Source organism: Varanus komodoensis, unplaced genomic scaffold, assembly GCF_004798865.1.
Source record: "Varanus komodoensis strain SLA01 unplaced genomic scaffold, ASM479886v1 scaffold8, whole genome shotgun sequence".
In the NCBI taxonomy this organism is placed as follows: domain Eukaryota; kingdom Metazoa; phylum Chordata; class Lepidosauria; order Squamata; family Varanidae; genus Varanus; species Varanus komodoensis.
The window spans coordinates 23324988-23339985 of record NW_025336481.1 but is presented as its reverse complement, the minus strand read 5'-3'; the positions used below and the strand labels follow the sequence as shown (position 1 = coordinate 23339985).

At 43.6% G+C, this 14998-nt stretch overlaps 1 protein-coding gene across 1 annotated transcript; it reads left to right on the top strand.

Annotated features, from left to right (window-relative positions):
• Positions 1–1664: 1664 nt before the first annotated feature.
• Positions 1665–13235, top strand: AMDHD1 (amidohydrolase domain containing 1). Its single transcript, XM_044455594.1, has 9 exons — positions 1665–1874; positions 2212–2318; positions 4104–4168; positions 5290–5567; positions 6864–7089; positions 9163–9287; positions 10492–10585; positions 11493–11653; positions 12893–13235. Exons 1-9 carry the CDS (start codon positions 1735–1737, stop codon positions 12996–12998), a joined length of 1302 nt encoding a protein of 433 aa, XP_044311529.1. The 5' UTR covers positions 1665–1734; the 3' UTR covers positions 12999–13235.
• Positions 13236–14998: the final 1763 nt, after the last annotated feature.

Below are 14998 nucleotides of genomic sequence, written 5' to 3'. Positions count from 1 at the left end.
AACAGAAGGGCAGCACAAACTGGGTGGATGACATAAGAATTTCTGAGCACCATCGTATATACATTGTTGTTGCATGCAATGAAAGCCCTCGAAAAAGTCCTGGCTTGACAGCCCTGCTTGTTCTTCTGCCTTCAGCTTTTTCCAGCGTGACTGTCTTCTTCAGTGAGTCTTGTCCTTTCATGATGTGTTCAAAGGACGACAGCTTCAATTTTGTATTTTTGCTTCCATCTAGATACATATGCACATATTACGCAGGTAATATATGTGCGTTCGTGTGTGGGAACAATATGGCTTGAAATTTCTCAAAAGAATGACTATTTCCTCTACTTTATGGAATAAAAACCATGGTGCTTAAACCCATTCAAGACGACAGTGTCCTGTAGATGCAACTTAAGCTGCATCATTTTGCTGCACACCTTAACATGCCCATAATCAACTATTCCTTCTCTCTGTGAAGAATCCGACAGTTTAATAAAAAGGTTAGAATTATTCTGAATGTAATGAACTCTTGCAGAGGTAAATCCAGGCTGGAGAACATTGCTCTGCATACTTACCTGGGAGTAATTCTCATTGAACCCAAGAGGTTGAACTTCTGAGTGGACAGGCACAGGATTGCACCATGGGTTTAAGACAGAGGCCCAACTAAGCACAATGGTTTGGACATGACTTCTTATGAGAAAGAACTAGAGCGAAGTTGGCATCTATTTATGATGTAGATTTTCCAGCTCAAAGGCCTCTTCCAGGCACCCTTCCGAAGTTCTTACGGAATTAAGCCCTCAATTCCGTATTCCTAATGGCAACGGATGCGTCCCCTGTTTCTTAGGAAGTTCCTTCGTGTTTCTCTGTTCAGTACATATTTATTCACTGTTCAATAAGGCTTATTCCTAGGTGTGTACAGAATTCCAGATATTCATCACCCACGTCCCAAGGCCGCGCGCCTATCGAGCAAATCACACGACTCACCCTGCCCTCTTCTGGCGATTTAGGACGAGAAAGCTTCGGACCTGTTCTACGCATGCGTCAGAAGTGCGAAACGTTTTAGCGCGGACGGTACCATTATAGCCTGCGGAGTATTCAACCAATCAGAACAATGAAGGATAGCTGTAGCACTATAAACACTGACAAAATTATTATGAGATAAGCCTTCGTGGATTTATGTCACCATAAATGTGTTAGTAGGTTAAGGTACCTCCACGGTTCTGATCCAGCAAGTTTCCTTCTGTGCTATTACCGTGAGCTGCAACAATAAATGATTTCCTACTTGCAGTCTTAAAATAAAACAGTCCATGGGTTGGTATTCAGTATCAGCTTAACTTAAATTCACTTCAATGGGTCTAGTGGTAGGACCAATAGTGGGTAAAACCTCATTCGACCTACTGTCCTGGGAGTTTACTACTTCTGTATCAGACCAGCGAGAGAAGGGCGCGCGTGTTTGCGAAGAGAAACGACCAGGGGAGGCTGGTGGGGCTCCTTCTCTATTGCAAATTTTATTCTGAGCTTTCTAGGAGCTTTCCATGGTGGTGATCCGATTTTGGGGATGGAATTCAGCGCCGAAAATAACTCTCGTAAAAGTTGCAATAGATAAGGAGCCTCACTAACAGAGGAGTCACCAGCCGGAAAAAGTCAGACCCTGACCTGAGAAATTTCCAGCCGCTCTCCCCGCCCTGGCTGAGGCCATCCGGGTCGCTCCCTCCAGGCTCACTTGGCTCTGTTTTGCCTGCAGGGAGCAACGTGATGGCTGGCGGTGAGTGCAAGCTTCTGCTTGAAGGCGCTCAGCAGCTGGTGCTGGTCTGCGCCAAAGGCGAAAAATACCTTCTCGAGGCTGGCATGCAACATCTGGCAGTCTTGGAAAACGCCAGTGTGGTGATTGGCAAGTATGTACCCTGGATGGTGTGGAGGCTTGCTCTTGCTGGTCAGCTGCTAGCTGATCAAAAGTGTGCATGTGTGTTTAATGGATGAACTTTCTTGTAACCAACGAATTGGGTTATTTTTGTATCAGTAAAAACAGTAGTTAATGAATTTAATTGTTCTATATTGATGACTCAAACAACATAGCTAAACCATTATTTAAGGGGGAATCCATTAATTCAAAAAAGAAAGACAGACGGACGGACAGACAGACAGACAGACAGAAAGAGAGGCTTATCTTCTGGATGAAAAAGGCTATCTGACCTGGTTTAAACTAACCTTAGGATTTTTGTTTGATTTCAGAGACGGGTACATAAAGGCAGTCGGGGATGCAGATGCTATTCGCAAGCAATTTTCTGGAGTGTTTTTTGAAAGAATAATTGATTGTTCAGGAAAATGTATCTTACCAGGTTGGTGTACATTTCAGATTTCCCTGCACCAAGCAAAATGATGCAGTGTTTTCATAGGCAGAGATTCACAAACTTAGTCAAATGTTCTCTGCAGTTTCTCTTTGATAAGAAATGTAATGACTCTCTTCTGGCTAGTTCAGCAGTGGAGCTTGCAGATGGAGCTGCCTGTGGGCCTGGGGTAGTTCTGCAAGATCTGTTAACTTTGATCTTGTGTGATTATTATTTGAGGCTGGGCCACATCCGTGTGCTGGTGCGTCTCCAAGCCTATGAAGAGCCATTTGACACTTTTTTGGCAGTGGAAAGACTGCATCAGGCTCTCCTTCACTGGAAGCATAAGAAGGCTAGGGGAGAACTGCCTGGTATGCTGTAGTTGCATCTTGCAGTGCTGATCCTACATTTAGAAACGTAGGAACAGAGTGAGTCAGAAGGGGTCTCACAGGCCATCTAGTCTGACCTCTGGCTCCAGCTGGATCTGCTCATGACATGCCTGCCATGTGCATGTCCAACCTGTCCTTAAACACTGTCACTGATGGGGCTTCAACCACCTCCTGTGAAGGTCCCTTCCATATTCTAGGGGTTCTAACCATCAGGAAGTTCTAACTTCCTGGTACCCACCTTGAATCTTGGTTACCTGAGCTTTGCTCCATGAGAACGTGTCTTGCCCTCATCTGCAGGGAAAAAAGGTCACCTCACATACCTATATGTGGATTGACTAATGATCTTGCTGTGGATTGATCTAAGATCTTGAAGGGAACCTTCCAAGTCTGTGATTCTATGATAGATTCTGTGCAGTTTGCATGTCTATTATCTAAACATGGCTTCACTGGAAATCAGATTGTCACCACATCTTACTGATAAACCAGTGCAGTGCAACATCCAGCATGCACATCAGTTTAGCTACCTTGGGATCCTTCAAATGGTTTGACCTACAACTTCCATCAGCCCAAGCCAAGATCACCATCAGTGAGGAGGGATGATGAGACTCCTAGACCAAAATATGCAAGAAACCAACAAACCTAGACTGTTTCTCCATTGATTACTGTAGGGAAGGGGTGCAGAACCATGTTTCAGCTCTAAATTTTTGAGAAGCTCTTGGGGGCTTCATTCTGTAGTGGGCAAGGACAAAGGATGGAATCAGAAATACCAGCACATTGTAGCTTAAAGCTCTTACAAATTTATGAGCTGTGAGAGGCATCACAGCATTTTAGAATGGGTAAAAACTGCACAAAAGTCAGGAAACCAGCCTCCCACTGGTAGCCAATGGAAAGGGCATGGCCCTCTAGGGAAACAGAGAGGGTCAGATTGGAACATGGCTTGAATTTGCGCCCTGGGTCCAGGGTCCTGCACATTTGCTATAAAGTGAATGGTTTTGTGAGACCTTTTAATGTTGAGTATGCTGAAGGATCATGGATTTTGCCATGCTTGCTCAATGGCACGTGGGAAGCACTTTTCTGGGCAATGCAATGGTTCCATCTAGCCGATTTCTTGGAACTTTGTTCACAGACCTTCAAGGACAGTAGAAATTTCATTTGAACTTACTGTGACAAAGGAAAATAGAGCATAAACAGTTTCAAGAAAGCATTAAAGCAGAAGCTCCTTCCCTTTTTCCACCCTCTCTGTTTCGCAGCAGTTTGCTGACTTAGAAAGCAATATGACATATAAACACTTCTCTGGAAAAATGAGCAATTCTGAAAGTGTGGTAATGTTCCCCTATTCTGTTTGTTATGCAATTGAATTATCCAGATTATGCATTTGCTACTATTTTTTTCTTTTTTTGGTAATTAGGTCTTGTCGATGCACACACACATCCCGTATGGGCTGGTGACAGGGTTCATGAGTTTGCACTGAAGGTAAATCTGCATTATCAGAGGTGATGTGGGATGTTTCCTTTTGCAGTTCTCTGCTTTTATTGTATAAATCAATGTTTCCATAGTGTCACAGCTTCTGAAAAAGCACAAATATCATACCATTAGGTACAATGCACAGAAACCAGGGTATGGACAACTTCAGATTTGGGGATGGGAAAACAGCAGAAGACAGAGTGATGATGAAGGGTTTTGTAGGTTGTTGATGAAAAAGGAAGGGGGGGTGGTAGAATCAGACACTGGCTGAAAATCGGCCAATAAGCGTCATGGCAGAGTAGGACTGCATCTCCCAAGTCTCAGCTGAACACTAGTCAGTACCCTCGTGGCTCTTTTAGATGCCAAACCTCAGTCCTGAAACCTAAGCCATGTCGGACATTGAGCAGACTCATTTTCAGGATTTCACTTCTTCCCACATTGAACTTTGTAACATTTGAAAAGTACATGGACATTGCTTTCATTACATTTCAAACCAAATGAAAGCCTGCTAAATATCACCATGATGTATTTTCAGTGAAATAGGTAATCATGGCTATACCTCACAGGTTGCTGAAGTTATACAGGAAACACTGTACAATATATATTCATCTTTTAAAAATGTTAGCATTTATCAGCCTACAACAGGTTCAATGATTATAATCTGCCTATAAGAATATCTTTTCAGTTGCTCTATATTTCTTGTTCTGTGATGCCCCACATTATATTCCAGCTGCACATGAGGAAGCCCTGATGTTCACTTCGTCCTGGGAGAAGAGACAGGAGAGAAGATCCTCCCCTTACCATCTCTTTTCCTTGGAAACTTGCCAGCCTGGCTGCATTCTCTTTCTGTGTGTGTGTGTGTGTGTGTGTGTGTGTGTGTGTGTGTGTGTTCATGTGTGTGTGCATGCACACACACAAGGACATGGTCCAGAGGGAATTGAAGGGAAAAAGTGACTAACAGGGAAAGGTTGCACGCTACCATAAAGTCCCTTCTCTGTGGCAAATCTTCCCCTTCTGAGGCATTTTGTATGGATTGGAGTCAAGGGAGAAGGATTGTGACTTTACGTGGCAGCAGAGTGGTATGTAATTTTCCTGATAACACACATTTAACAGAGAACTTTGTTTTTTAGTTGGCTGGAGCCTCTTACATGGATATTCATCAAGCAGGAGGAGGAATCCATTTCACTGTGGAACACACTCAGAAAGCCCTGGAAGATGAGCTCCTCAAAAGTTTCAAATGCCGGCTCCTGCGCATGCTCAGAGCAGGCACCACTTTGGTTGAATGCAAAAGCGGATATGGCTTAAACCTAGAAACAGAAATTAAAATGCTCCGAGTGATTGAGCGGGCCAGGCAGGACATGGCCATCAGTATTTCCTCTACTTACTGCGGAGCCCATTCTGTTCCTAAGTAATATGATCCTTCTGTCTTGTCATTTCAAGCACTGTGCTACCTGGAGCAGAGGGGTAGGGAACTGGGGCTCTCCAGGTGTTGTAACTCCCATCAGCCCTAGAAAGTGTGGGCAAATGATCAGGGATTACAGGAGATGAAGTCCAGCAACAGCTTCTCACCTGTCCATTATGTCCTTAATTTCCACGTAAGGCTTATCTAGGGTCACTGACTAAGCCGTTTTGCTTGATCTCTACAAAAAATGAGAAAGACATGAGGAGTGGATCACAGCACTGCCTCCCAAAGGGTTTAAGGGTAAAAATTCTTCTAAATCAGAATTGGTGGTTATGCACAACCCCCCAATCTGGGAGACAATTCTGATCACTGTGGGCCCATATGTAGCAGCATCAACAGAGGAAACAGAACACTGGCAGAAGGTCTATTTTGACAATCTAATTAGGGTACCCAATTGCACAAAATGTTTCTAATTCATCTAGTACTTCTGTTGGCCATCTTATCAGATATTTGATGATAGGAAATGTCCTAAGAATGATTTTGAGCATGCTGAATTTGTGAGGAGAAGGGAAGGCCTGAGGGGTGTGTGAGCTTTCCTGTACCTGTAACAATTCTAGAAGAGATGTATATGGAGATAGGAAGCATAAGGTGCCGCTTGTAGTTGCTGTGTTCCCCTTGTATCAGAAGAGGGCAGACTTTGGCTGTTTTTTCCAGAATCAAACAGAGCCAGAGAAAAGTGCTCACACTTGGAATTCAAGAACAGAGTACCTCTGGGCATGTTCAAAGTGAACATAAGGATTTGTTTTCACTGTCATTGCACAAGAACAATACTCTTGGCTATTCTCAAGCTTTCTGTATTTCAGCAGCTTAAATTTTTGTTGTGGTTATGTTAAGCCATCTGCAGCATGTTACATGGAAATTTTGTTGGTACTTTTTAACTGAGAATCATAAACCTTGCAAATCACCTGTGCTCCCTCCCACCCCCTTGTGCTCCCTCCCACCCCCTTGTGCACATGTGCATGTGTGCACACACACAGAAGAAGCAATCAAACACTGGATTGGCTCTGCATTGGGATGTTGCATGGTGTGTACAGCCATGGTTCTAGCTTGATTTAAAGCCATGAAAAATGGCTGAAATATCAGCAAATATCAAAATTATTTAAAACTCTTCATATAGCCAAGGTAAAATGCCTTTTTGGTTCTTTAGATTTTTTTTAATTATGAAACTTGGAGCATAAAAATTAAGAACTTGGAGCATAAAACTTAAATGAGATTGACTTTGTTACATTCTCTATTTAATAGGGGCAAAACTGCCATTGAAGCTGCTGATGACATTATCCAGCGTCATCTTCCTAAACTGAAGGAACTTGACCTGAATGGTGAAATACATGTTGACAATATAGATGTTTTCTGTGAAAAGGGTGTTTTTGATCTGAATTCTACAAGAAGAATTCTTCAAGCTGGGAAAGATATAGGGTTACAGATTAACTTCCATGGGGATGAACTGCACCCAATGAAATGCGCTGAGGTACTTGAAAAAATATATGGCACATTCACTTTTGAATTCTGCTGTGAGACTAGGTAATGCCCAGGCAGCTTATTTTACTTGAGTGCGAAAGCAGGATATTACCTTTCAGCGATAAGCTACAAGAAAATGTAGCACACAGTTTGTTAAAGTGACTGAGTTAGACTGCTAGACCCTTCGACCTTTCCTGATCAATGTTGCATTCCATTCAAACATTGACTTAGCTTATCTTTTCCTTCTGATGTAACATTAAAAGATGGACATCAGATGACCTTCTTTGGTAATGACAGCACTGCTGGATAATATACACATGTAAATAGTTACTGTTTGTGTATCGTTAATATTTTCAAAGGGTACAAACAGTTTCACTAGTAACCATCATTAGTTGTCAGTACAATGTTTGGTCCAGACTAGATTTCAAAACAATGCTGCCAATATCCCCAGTCTATTTTGGCCTTCTTAAATGTATTCTTTCTTTCTTTTTTTCTGGTGGGCATAAAGTATGGAAAAAGCCATGCTGGCTGCAGCTGGAAGGCTGCAAGAGTGCTCTTGCAGATGGGCTTTTAGAAATCTGGAAGGGAAGCAGGGAAGGGAAGAGACAGGCTAATTGTTTTGAACCCAGAAGTGACCTTTGCCTGCGCACTTCTCCCATCATGTATAGGATACCCATAATCCTCTGAGTTAGGAGGGTTATGGACACCCTCACTGGATTGTGCCCTAAGTCACTAAAAGCATCTAAATCTGTTTCTGTGCAATCATGTCTGACTTAATATCCAGTGGCTATATGTTGACATCATTCTAAACCAAAGTTGGAGCACCTCTTTAACTACAAGGTTGAATTCCATTTTGAAGACACTCTTAGGAGTCACCTTCCATTAATGGCCAGGGCCAACGTGAAGAGAGGCAGCATAAAAATGCCAACATATTTTAGTTTAGCAACAATAGCTAACCTTCAGGAGAGGCATTTCAAATTTTAACAATGAAGAGTGTGCTAAATGATGCATTAAACCAGGCTTCACCAACCTGATGCTGTCCAGAAGTTTTGGACTTCAACTGTTATTAACCCCAGCTGACATGGTTGATACTCAAGAATACTGGGAATTGTAATCCAGAACATCTGGAGTGTTCCAGGTCAAGGACTGCTGGTTTGAACCATGGTATGACAGAAATAAGTGAAGACTCTTCTTGGCTTAGGTGCTCCCCAGTTCTTTTGCTGAAAAGAAACATTTGCTTCCAAGTTTAGTGAACCACAGCTTCCGGTGATGTCTAAATGACAAGCATGCTTAATAAAAAGTAAGAGCTCCCAAAGTCCTCTTCCTGGCTGTATGAGAAGACAAAAGGGTAGGAGGAACATCGGAGCCCGTGCCAGTGTGGTGCAGTGGCCACGCGCGTGGGGCTGGGGCTGGGGCTGAGGCATTCTGGGTCCTAGTCTGCACTTGGCCATGGAGGCAACTGGGGCCCACTCACCACTAGAAGGTGACTCCAGAGAACTTCCCTCAGATTTAGCCCTTGGGCTGCACTTGGTTGCATGTCCAGGCTGCAAGGTCTGCTGTTTGAAGGGAAGGAGAGAGGGAAGTTACATTGGGAAAAGATACAAGAGCTGTTTGGATCCTGTGTTGAGGCGGGGCTTTCAGACAAGGTTTTTGCCCTGCAGCTGCCCGGCTGTATCCCTGGATTGTTTCAGGGGGTGGAGATTACATTTTCTCCCAGCGTGTGACCCTCCCATTGCTTCTTCCATCTTTCTTCATTTCTTCCAAAAAAAAGGAAGTAAAGTTGGAATAACTACTTTTTATTAGTGGCATTTTGTTCTATCCAGAAGCATCAAATATGCTAGATGTTTGGCATAGATCATACCAATATTAACCACTCATCACCTATTAGCTATTCCTTTGTAGCACCAGTGAAAACACACTTTCTGTGGCACCTTTTTGTAATCTTAGGGCTCTGTTGTATGCATGCTAGGCAGAGAAGTGTCCTATCACTCCTGCAGTGCTGGGAATTGCAGGACTATCTGGTTGTCTAAGCATGCATAAGATTGTACCCATAAATACCAATCTTGCTTTGCTATCACTTTAGCTCGGGGCTGAGATGGGAGCTAGAGCTGTCAGTCATCTAGAAGAAATTAGTGATGAAGGTATCACTGCACTGGCTCGGGCAAGGTGCGCTGCTGTCCTCTTACCAACCACTGCCTACATACTGAGGTAATGCTAATTTGTATGAGGTTGTGCTTTTGTGTTCTGTTATTTGCACTAGACAGATGCCACACCTTTGAGATATTATTCCTGGGAGACAAACATTGCCTCCCAGTTCCCATTAGAATCAATGAATTATACAGGTGTGCCCAACACATGCGAAACATCCCAAGAAAAAAGCAAGGAAGCTCACATGAACTGGAACCCCACATGAGGAGTATCTGAGCGATGGAGTCTTGAGGGAAGGTTCCTCCCAGCTGAATGTGTGAATGGGGGCATAGGACCATGGTACTGAATGATTGAATTGGTTGACTGAATTCAACCATGTTTTGCCCAGTTGTGCTCCTGCCCAGCTTCTCCTAACAGCCACACTGTCTGGCAACAAAGGGTGTTGCAGTCCAACATATTTGTTCTTACTTCTGCCCATTTCAGAAGTTTGAAAGTGCTAATTTAACACCCAAGTTAGCAGTCCTATAGGAAGTTACCTACAGGTTAGCCCTGCTTGAATGTGGATGGGTTACCTGCATATAACCATGCAGAGGATTGCACTGTAAATCATTTTAAAAGGCTCTTTCTAGTCCTGATATTTCAAAAGAAAAAAATGCTCATCTTAAAAGTCATGAAAGCAGTAGGTGCTTGTCACTGCTAACACAGTGGTTTTCAACCACCATTCGGTAGACCAGCCCCAGTCCACCAGAGATTTCCTGTCAGTCTGTGGCGAGGCCCCAGCCTGCTCACCACAGACTGGCGCGGAGGCTGACTGTGTCCCAGCACCTCTTCCTCAGTCGGCATCACGTTCGCAGGCGGTGTGCCGGTCCTGCCAGGTGGGCCGGGGAGGGGAGACATGGCTCAGTGGAAGCCAAACCGCTTCAACGTTGGTATTTTGTTCTTTTGTTGTCATTTTTTGTTGCTTGGTTTCTGGTTGTTTTGGAAAATTTTCTTTTTCTTTTTTGGTATTGCGTTTGGAAACTAATGCACAGAATACATTTTGTGCATGGTGCTTTCTGTTTCTTCCTCAGCAGTCCCCAAGGTTGTTTTCCTGTTTTCGCCGTCCCTGAGCTCTGGAAATGTTGGAAACCACTGTGCTAACAGTTTGTAACTATGACAATTTAACTTCATTTTCTTCCTGGAATATTTCTATTTCTATTTATGAAATGCCTGGATGCATCTTATATTGCAATATAAATGATAACGCACAGTGTTCTTTTCTTAGATTAAAACAGCCTCAAGCTAGAAAAATGCTAAAAGAAGGAGTGATTGTTGCCCTTGGCAGTGATTTTAACCCCAATGCTTATTGTTGTTCGATGGTAAGAAATGGATTTAGAGGCTCTTCGCAGATACAAAATTATTCATTTTCTTTTCTCGGTACATTTCATTTTTTGGAGTAGCAGACCAGGTGAATTTAATGATGCCCTGCACTGAATTGACACATGAATGGTGGCCGTTGCATCATTGCATCCTGGTCTGCTTGGAGCAGGCGGCTATCCAGCAGGGCATTCAGGGGCAGCACTCCCAGGAGGCAGGATGAAGGCCCCCTTCAGGCAGCAGAGCAGGAGCAACAGCAAGTTGCACCACTCCTTCGGATGCCTCCAGTGGATACTCTGGAGAGCACCGTTAGCTGCTGTCCTGCCAGCATTTGCTGCAATGGCCAAGTGGAGCCCGTTGAGCTCTCCAGAGCAGCCACGGGCTCAGCAATACTAGCGGCTGTGCTGGAGGGTCCTACTAGTCCTACTGCAGACGATGCCACAACCTGAAGGCAGCCAGCTGGACTATTTGGAGCGGCTGCCAGCCCTGGCTAGTATGCTGAGAATCCTCTTAGCGAGAGTCCGGCAGCGGGGAGAGCAAGCTGGGGCAGCCTCGTGAGGTTTGCACCCACCATACCTTAGGGCCATGTGGCTTTCCAGAGAACTTTTGTGGTGGCAGTAATAAGGGTAAGGGGGTTGTGGGTGCATGGCAAGGGAACAAGGAAAGCAGTGGGGCCAACCCGTGTGCCTTGTGGCCTCATACAGGAGGAGAGCTCGTGCGAAGACCGCGGGGACTGCAGAGCATGTTGCCAGGATGGCTTGAAGGAAAAGTGAAATTTGTCGTCAGAAACTAACCTATGTCATAGTGAGGTCAGAGGCTTCCCAGTTGCCCAGCAGTGCCAGAGAGATGACTGAGGAACAAATAGGGTTACATTTATTCATTTCTGGTATATTTTCTCCCTTTTGCTAGCTTATGGTAATGCACCTGGCCTGTGTAAACATGAAAATGTCCATGAAAGAAGCTTTAGCTGCTGCCACCATTAATGCAGCTTATGCTCTCGGAAAATCAGACTCACACGGCTCCATAGAAACTGGCAAGCAAGGAGACCTCATTATTATAAATTCACCGAGGTACGTGTGTACATTGTTCTTAATTAATTTTGGAACAGGGAGTCAATTGTGTGCCCTTCCCCCAAATTAAGAACATAATCTTATGCATGTTTAGACAGAAAAAAGGCCTATAATTCCCAGCCAGCCACATGGGACATGCTGGAAATCGTGGACCATTTTTCTGTCTAAACTCACATAGGACTGTGACTTAAGTAGTAGAACAGTCTGGATGACAACAATTGGGATTTTATCATGCATAATAATAACAGCAACAGTACTAGAATCAATTTGAATGCAATATTTTACTTTTCATCCAATGCAGAATTTTGACAAGAAAAGAAAACAAGGAAAACCCTAGCTTTGGCTATGGCCAAAGCTCCTTTTCATTCAACAGATGTTGGTCCACTACCTAGATGCCACCATACCCTGAGAGATGTGTTATCAGCAACTGTCTGAGGAACCACTACATGTTCAGCTGTTTTCATGGAAACTGGACCGCTGTGCCTGTGGGAGCAGCTGTACATGCGTTGGCACCCTTCAGACTGACTTTGGTTATATGTCGCTTATGGGCATGGTTGGCATATGCATCAGCATCTGGCGCTCATGCTCTCGATAGCCTTTCCAGGGGATCAAACATTTGAATGGGGCAACCTGGTTCTACTCATCAGTTAGCTAACATACCCTAATCTGAACCAGTGTGGATCACGTGGGCTCCGATACATGACAAGGGCGTCCCAGACGCTTGGCTTCACTTTAAGAAAGGTTCTTGCTTGGTTGGCACCTCCCCTCCAGTGCTGCCAGCTTTTAAAATAAACATTCTGGTACCGAATGAGAATTGTGGTCAAAGCCCTGTGAATGAAGTGCTTTGGTTGGAGCAGATCTAGGGGTGGAGCGGAGAGTTGTTGTTCCAGGACAGATGGCAGGCCAAACTTCACAGCTGAAGAGCTTCCTCAAATGCTAATGTGTGATGTGATGTATGACCGAATGCATTCACGTGTACCTGAAGAATGCTAAACTATTAGGGAAAGGCATTCTAAATCTACCTTTTCTCTGGAATGCTAATTTTAATATGCAAAAGTGAGAAGGTATGTAGATAGAAGTATGTGTGTATAACTGAAGGAGATTTTACGTATGGGATCCTTGGCCTGCACTCTGCATGATTTTTTTGTTTGGTTTGGCTCTTCTGCTCCTTATTTTGTCCAAAATATAACATATTTTCTTGTGTTTAAATATGATATGTATTTCATAACATCTCTTTAGATGGGAACACTTGATCTACCAGTTTGGCGGCCATCAGGAACTGATTGAGTGTGTCATCGTCAAAGGAAAGATTGTCTACAAAAATGATAGCATTTTGGACTTTTAGGTACTTCCTGTAAGACTGAATACAGCAGTTGCCAGAATATCTAAAGCACACAAAGAGCAGTAATCAACAATGTCTCTCAGCTATATGGAAAATGAACATTAGATCACATCTGCTTGCATACTCTAGATTTTTATTTTCCTTCTTTCATGGTACCCTCAAACTTTTGTTGCCTCAATCTTTTCTTCCATGTTACCCTCAATATTTTCAGGGGAAACTATGAAATAAATAGGCATGTGAATAAAATTGTCTCTGGCTTTATCTCTTGAAGATGATACTCAGTGTATAAAAGAAATCAACGAAATGTATTTCAGGGAGTCCTTGCCTGTGCCAGAATTTTTCACAACTCACATTCACTAATAACATCCATGCTGAATGAGGAAGGATTCAAATGATGGCACAACTACTTTCTAAGGCTATTTTCTGCTTGTGGTTCTTTTGCACTGTTACGACCCTACAAATGACAAATTACGTCGCAGGAGAACTTCACAAAGTAGTTTGTGCTATGGCAATGGAATCCATGGTGCAGCAAGAGATGGACCTCACGGCCAAATCAAGGGCTCCAGAGCCCAGGCTGATCAGTATTCACAGAATGGCAGGTGGCAGGGACTGCGGCAAACAGGCCTGGCATTAGCCTGCTGAAACCCACTGGGGCTGATGCTGATTACAGCAACATCCTTCCTTCTCAGTTGAAAATGTTTTATATAACTGATATAGCCAGCTACATGGCTACAGATGGTCATTTCATCCCTCTTTCAAATATATTCTGCATTTCTAAAGCAAAGTGGTTTGAAGCAAACTCCATGTTATCGTTATAGTCATGATAGTGCCACGATTTAAGCAAGTTAAAATGCAAAATGAACAGCACATAATCAGAATATTTCTTTAAAAAAAATCAAGACTGCCAGACAGCTCTCAGTCCCCCGCACCCCATTCCCCACAGTGCAATCTATCAGCAATGAAATGGTACAAGGAGAAAGCTTTGTTATCTGCTTCACAACTGAAATAATACACACAAGACTCTAAGACGATTGAGCCCTTCCAGGCAGGGAGAGCTGTAAAAGGCTTCCTATTTGGGCATTGGCTTTCCCTGAGCAACAATGGGCAGCCTGACTCTGATATTTTGGTTTCCTATCTGGCTTTGACTGATCTGATGACCACCTGATTCCATCCACCTTTGACCTGTTGGTGCAACTCATTCCAGACTCTGCCACCCATGACTTAGCCCTTCAGCACACTTAAGTGCATCTAAGGTAACTCTTTGGATTCCAGTCCATTTGGTGCTTCTGCTGATTGCTTGAAGAGCTCATCTCAGTCTGGGAGAAGGAAAATTAGAACAGTGTGGAGATGTGATGAATCCTCTCCCCTTTCAGACTGGTAACATATCTGCAGCTTCCCTGGAAATTTTAAATATATATACTCCACTGCATTCTTTTTTGCACAGGGCAAATATGTACTAGCAATAAAACATCAAGAACAAGCAGATTAAAATATCTAATTACTATGTGCTAGAGTTACATACTACACTCTCTAGTGAAGTACATTTTTAATATTCTTTTTTGAAGGAGTAACTAGGGAATAGGCAGATGACAATAGATCCACGTATTATGAAAACCTGTGTCTAAAAAATGGGTCAGCATAGCCTTACGTATGCTGGCAGCCAGTCCAAAACTGAAGATATAGGCTACACAGATATGAAATATTGTCCCATTGATAGCTGTACATGTCCTTCCAGTGTTAATATGCCTTTAGAGCTCCTTCTGCCATTATTTTAAGGCATGGAAATCACATCAGACGGTTCTGTCTGCACCTGTCAGGTAAGATTTGGAGAGACGGATCACAGAGGAAGAGCTCTGCAACGGTTCGTCCTCATGCTGGTGCTGTCCTGGCCTGAGAGAAAACACAGGATGGGCTCCTCCTACATAGCTTGGGTCTGCTGAGCCACCACCCTCAGCATGGCAGCTATCGGAGCCTCAGCGTTCATGTTGCTGGACTTTGAGCCT

Coding starts and splice junctions, on each gene's coding strand:
- AMDHD1 (XM_044455594.1), top strand. CDS start 1,735: ATGGCTGGCGGTGAGTGCAAGCTTCTGCTTGAAGGCGCTCAGCAGCTG. Junction 1,875..2,211: donor GCCAGTGTGGTGATTGGCAA/GTATGTACCCTG, acceptor GTTTGATTTCAG/AGACGGGTACATAAAGGCAG. Junction 2,319..4,103: donor AGGAAAATGTATCTTACCAG/GTTGGTGTACAT, acceptor TTTGGTAATTAG/GTCTTGTCGATGCACACACA.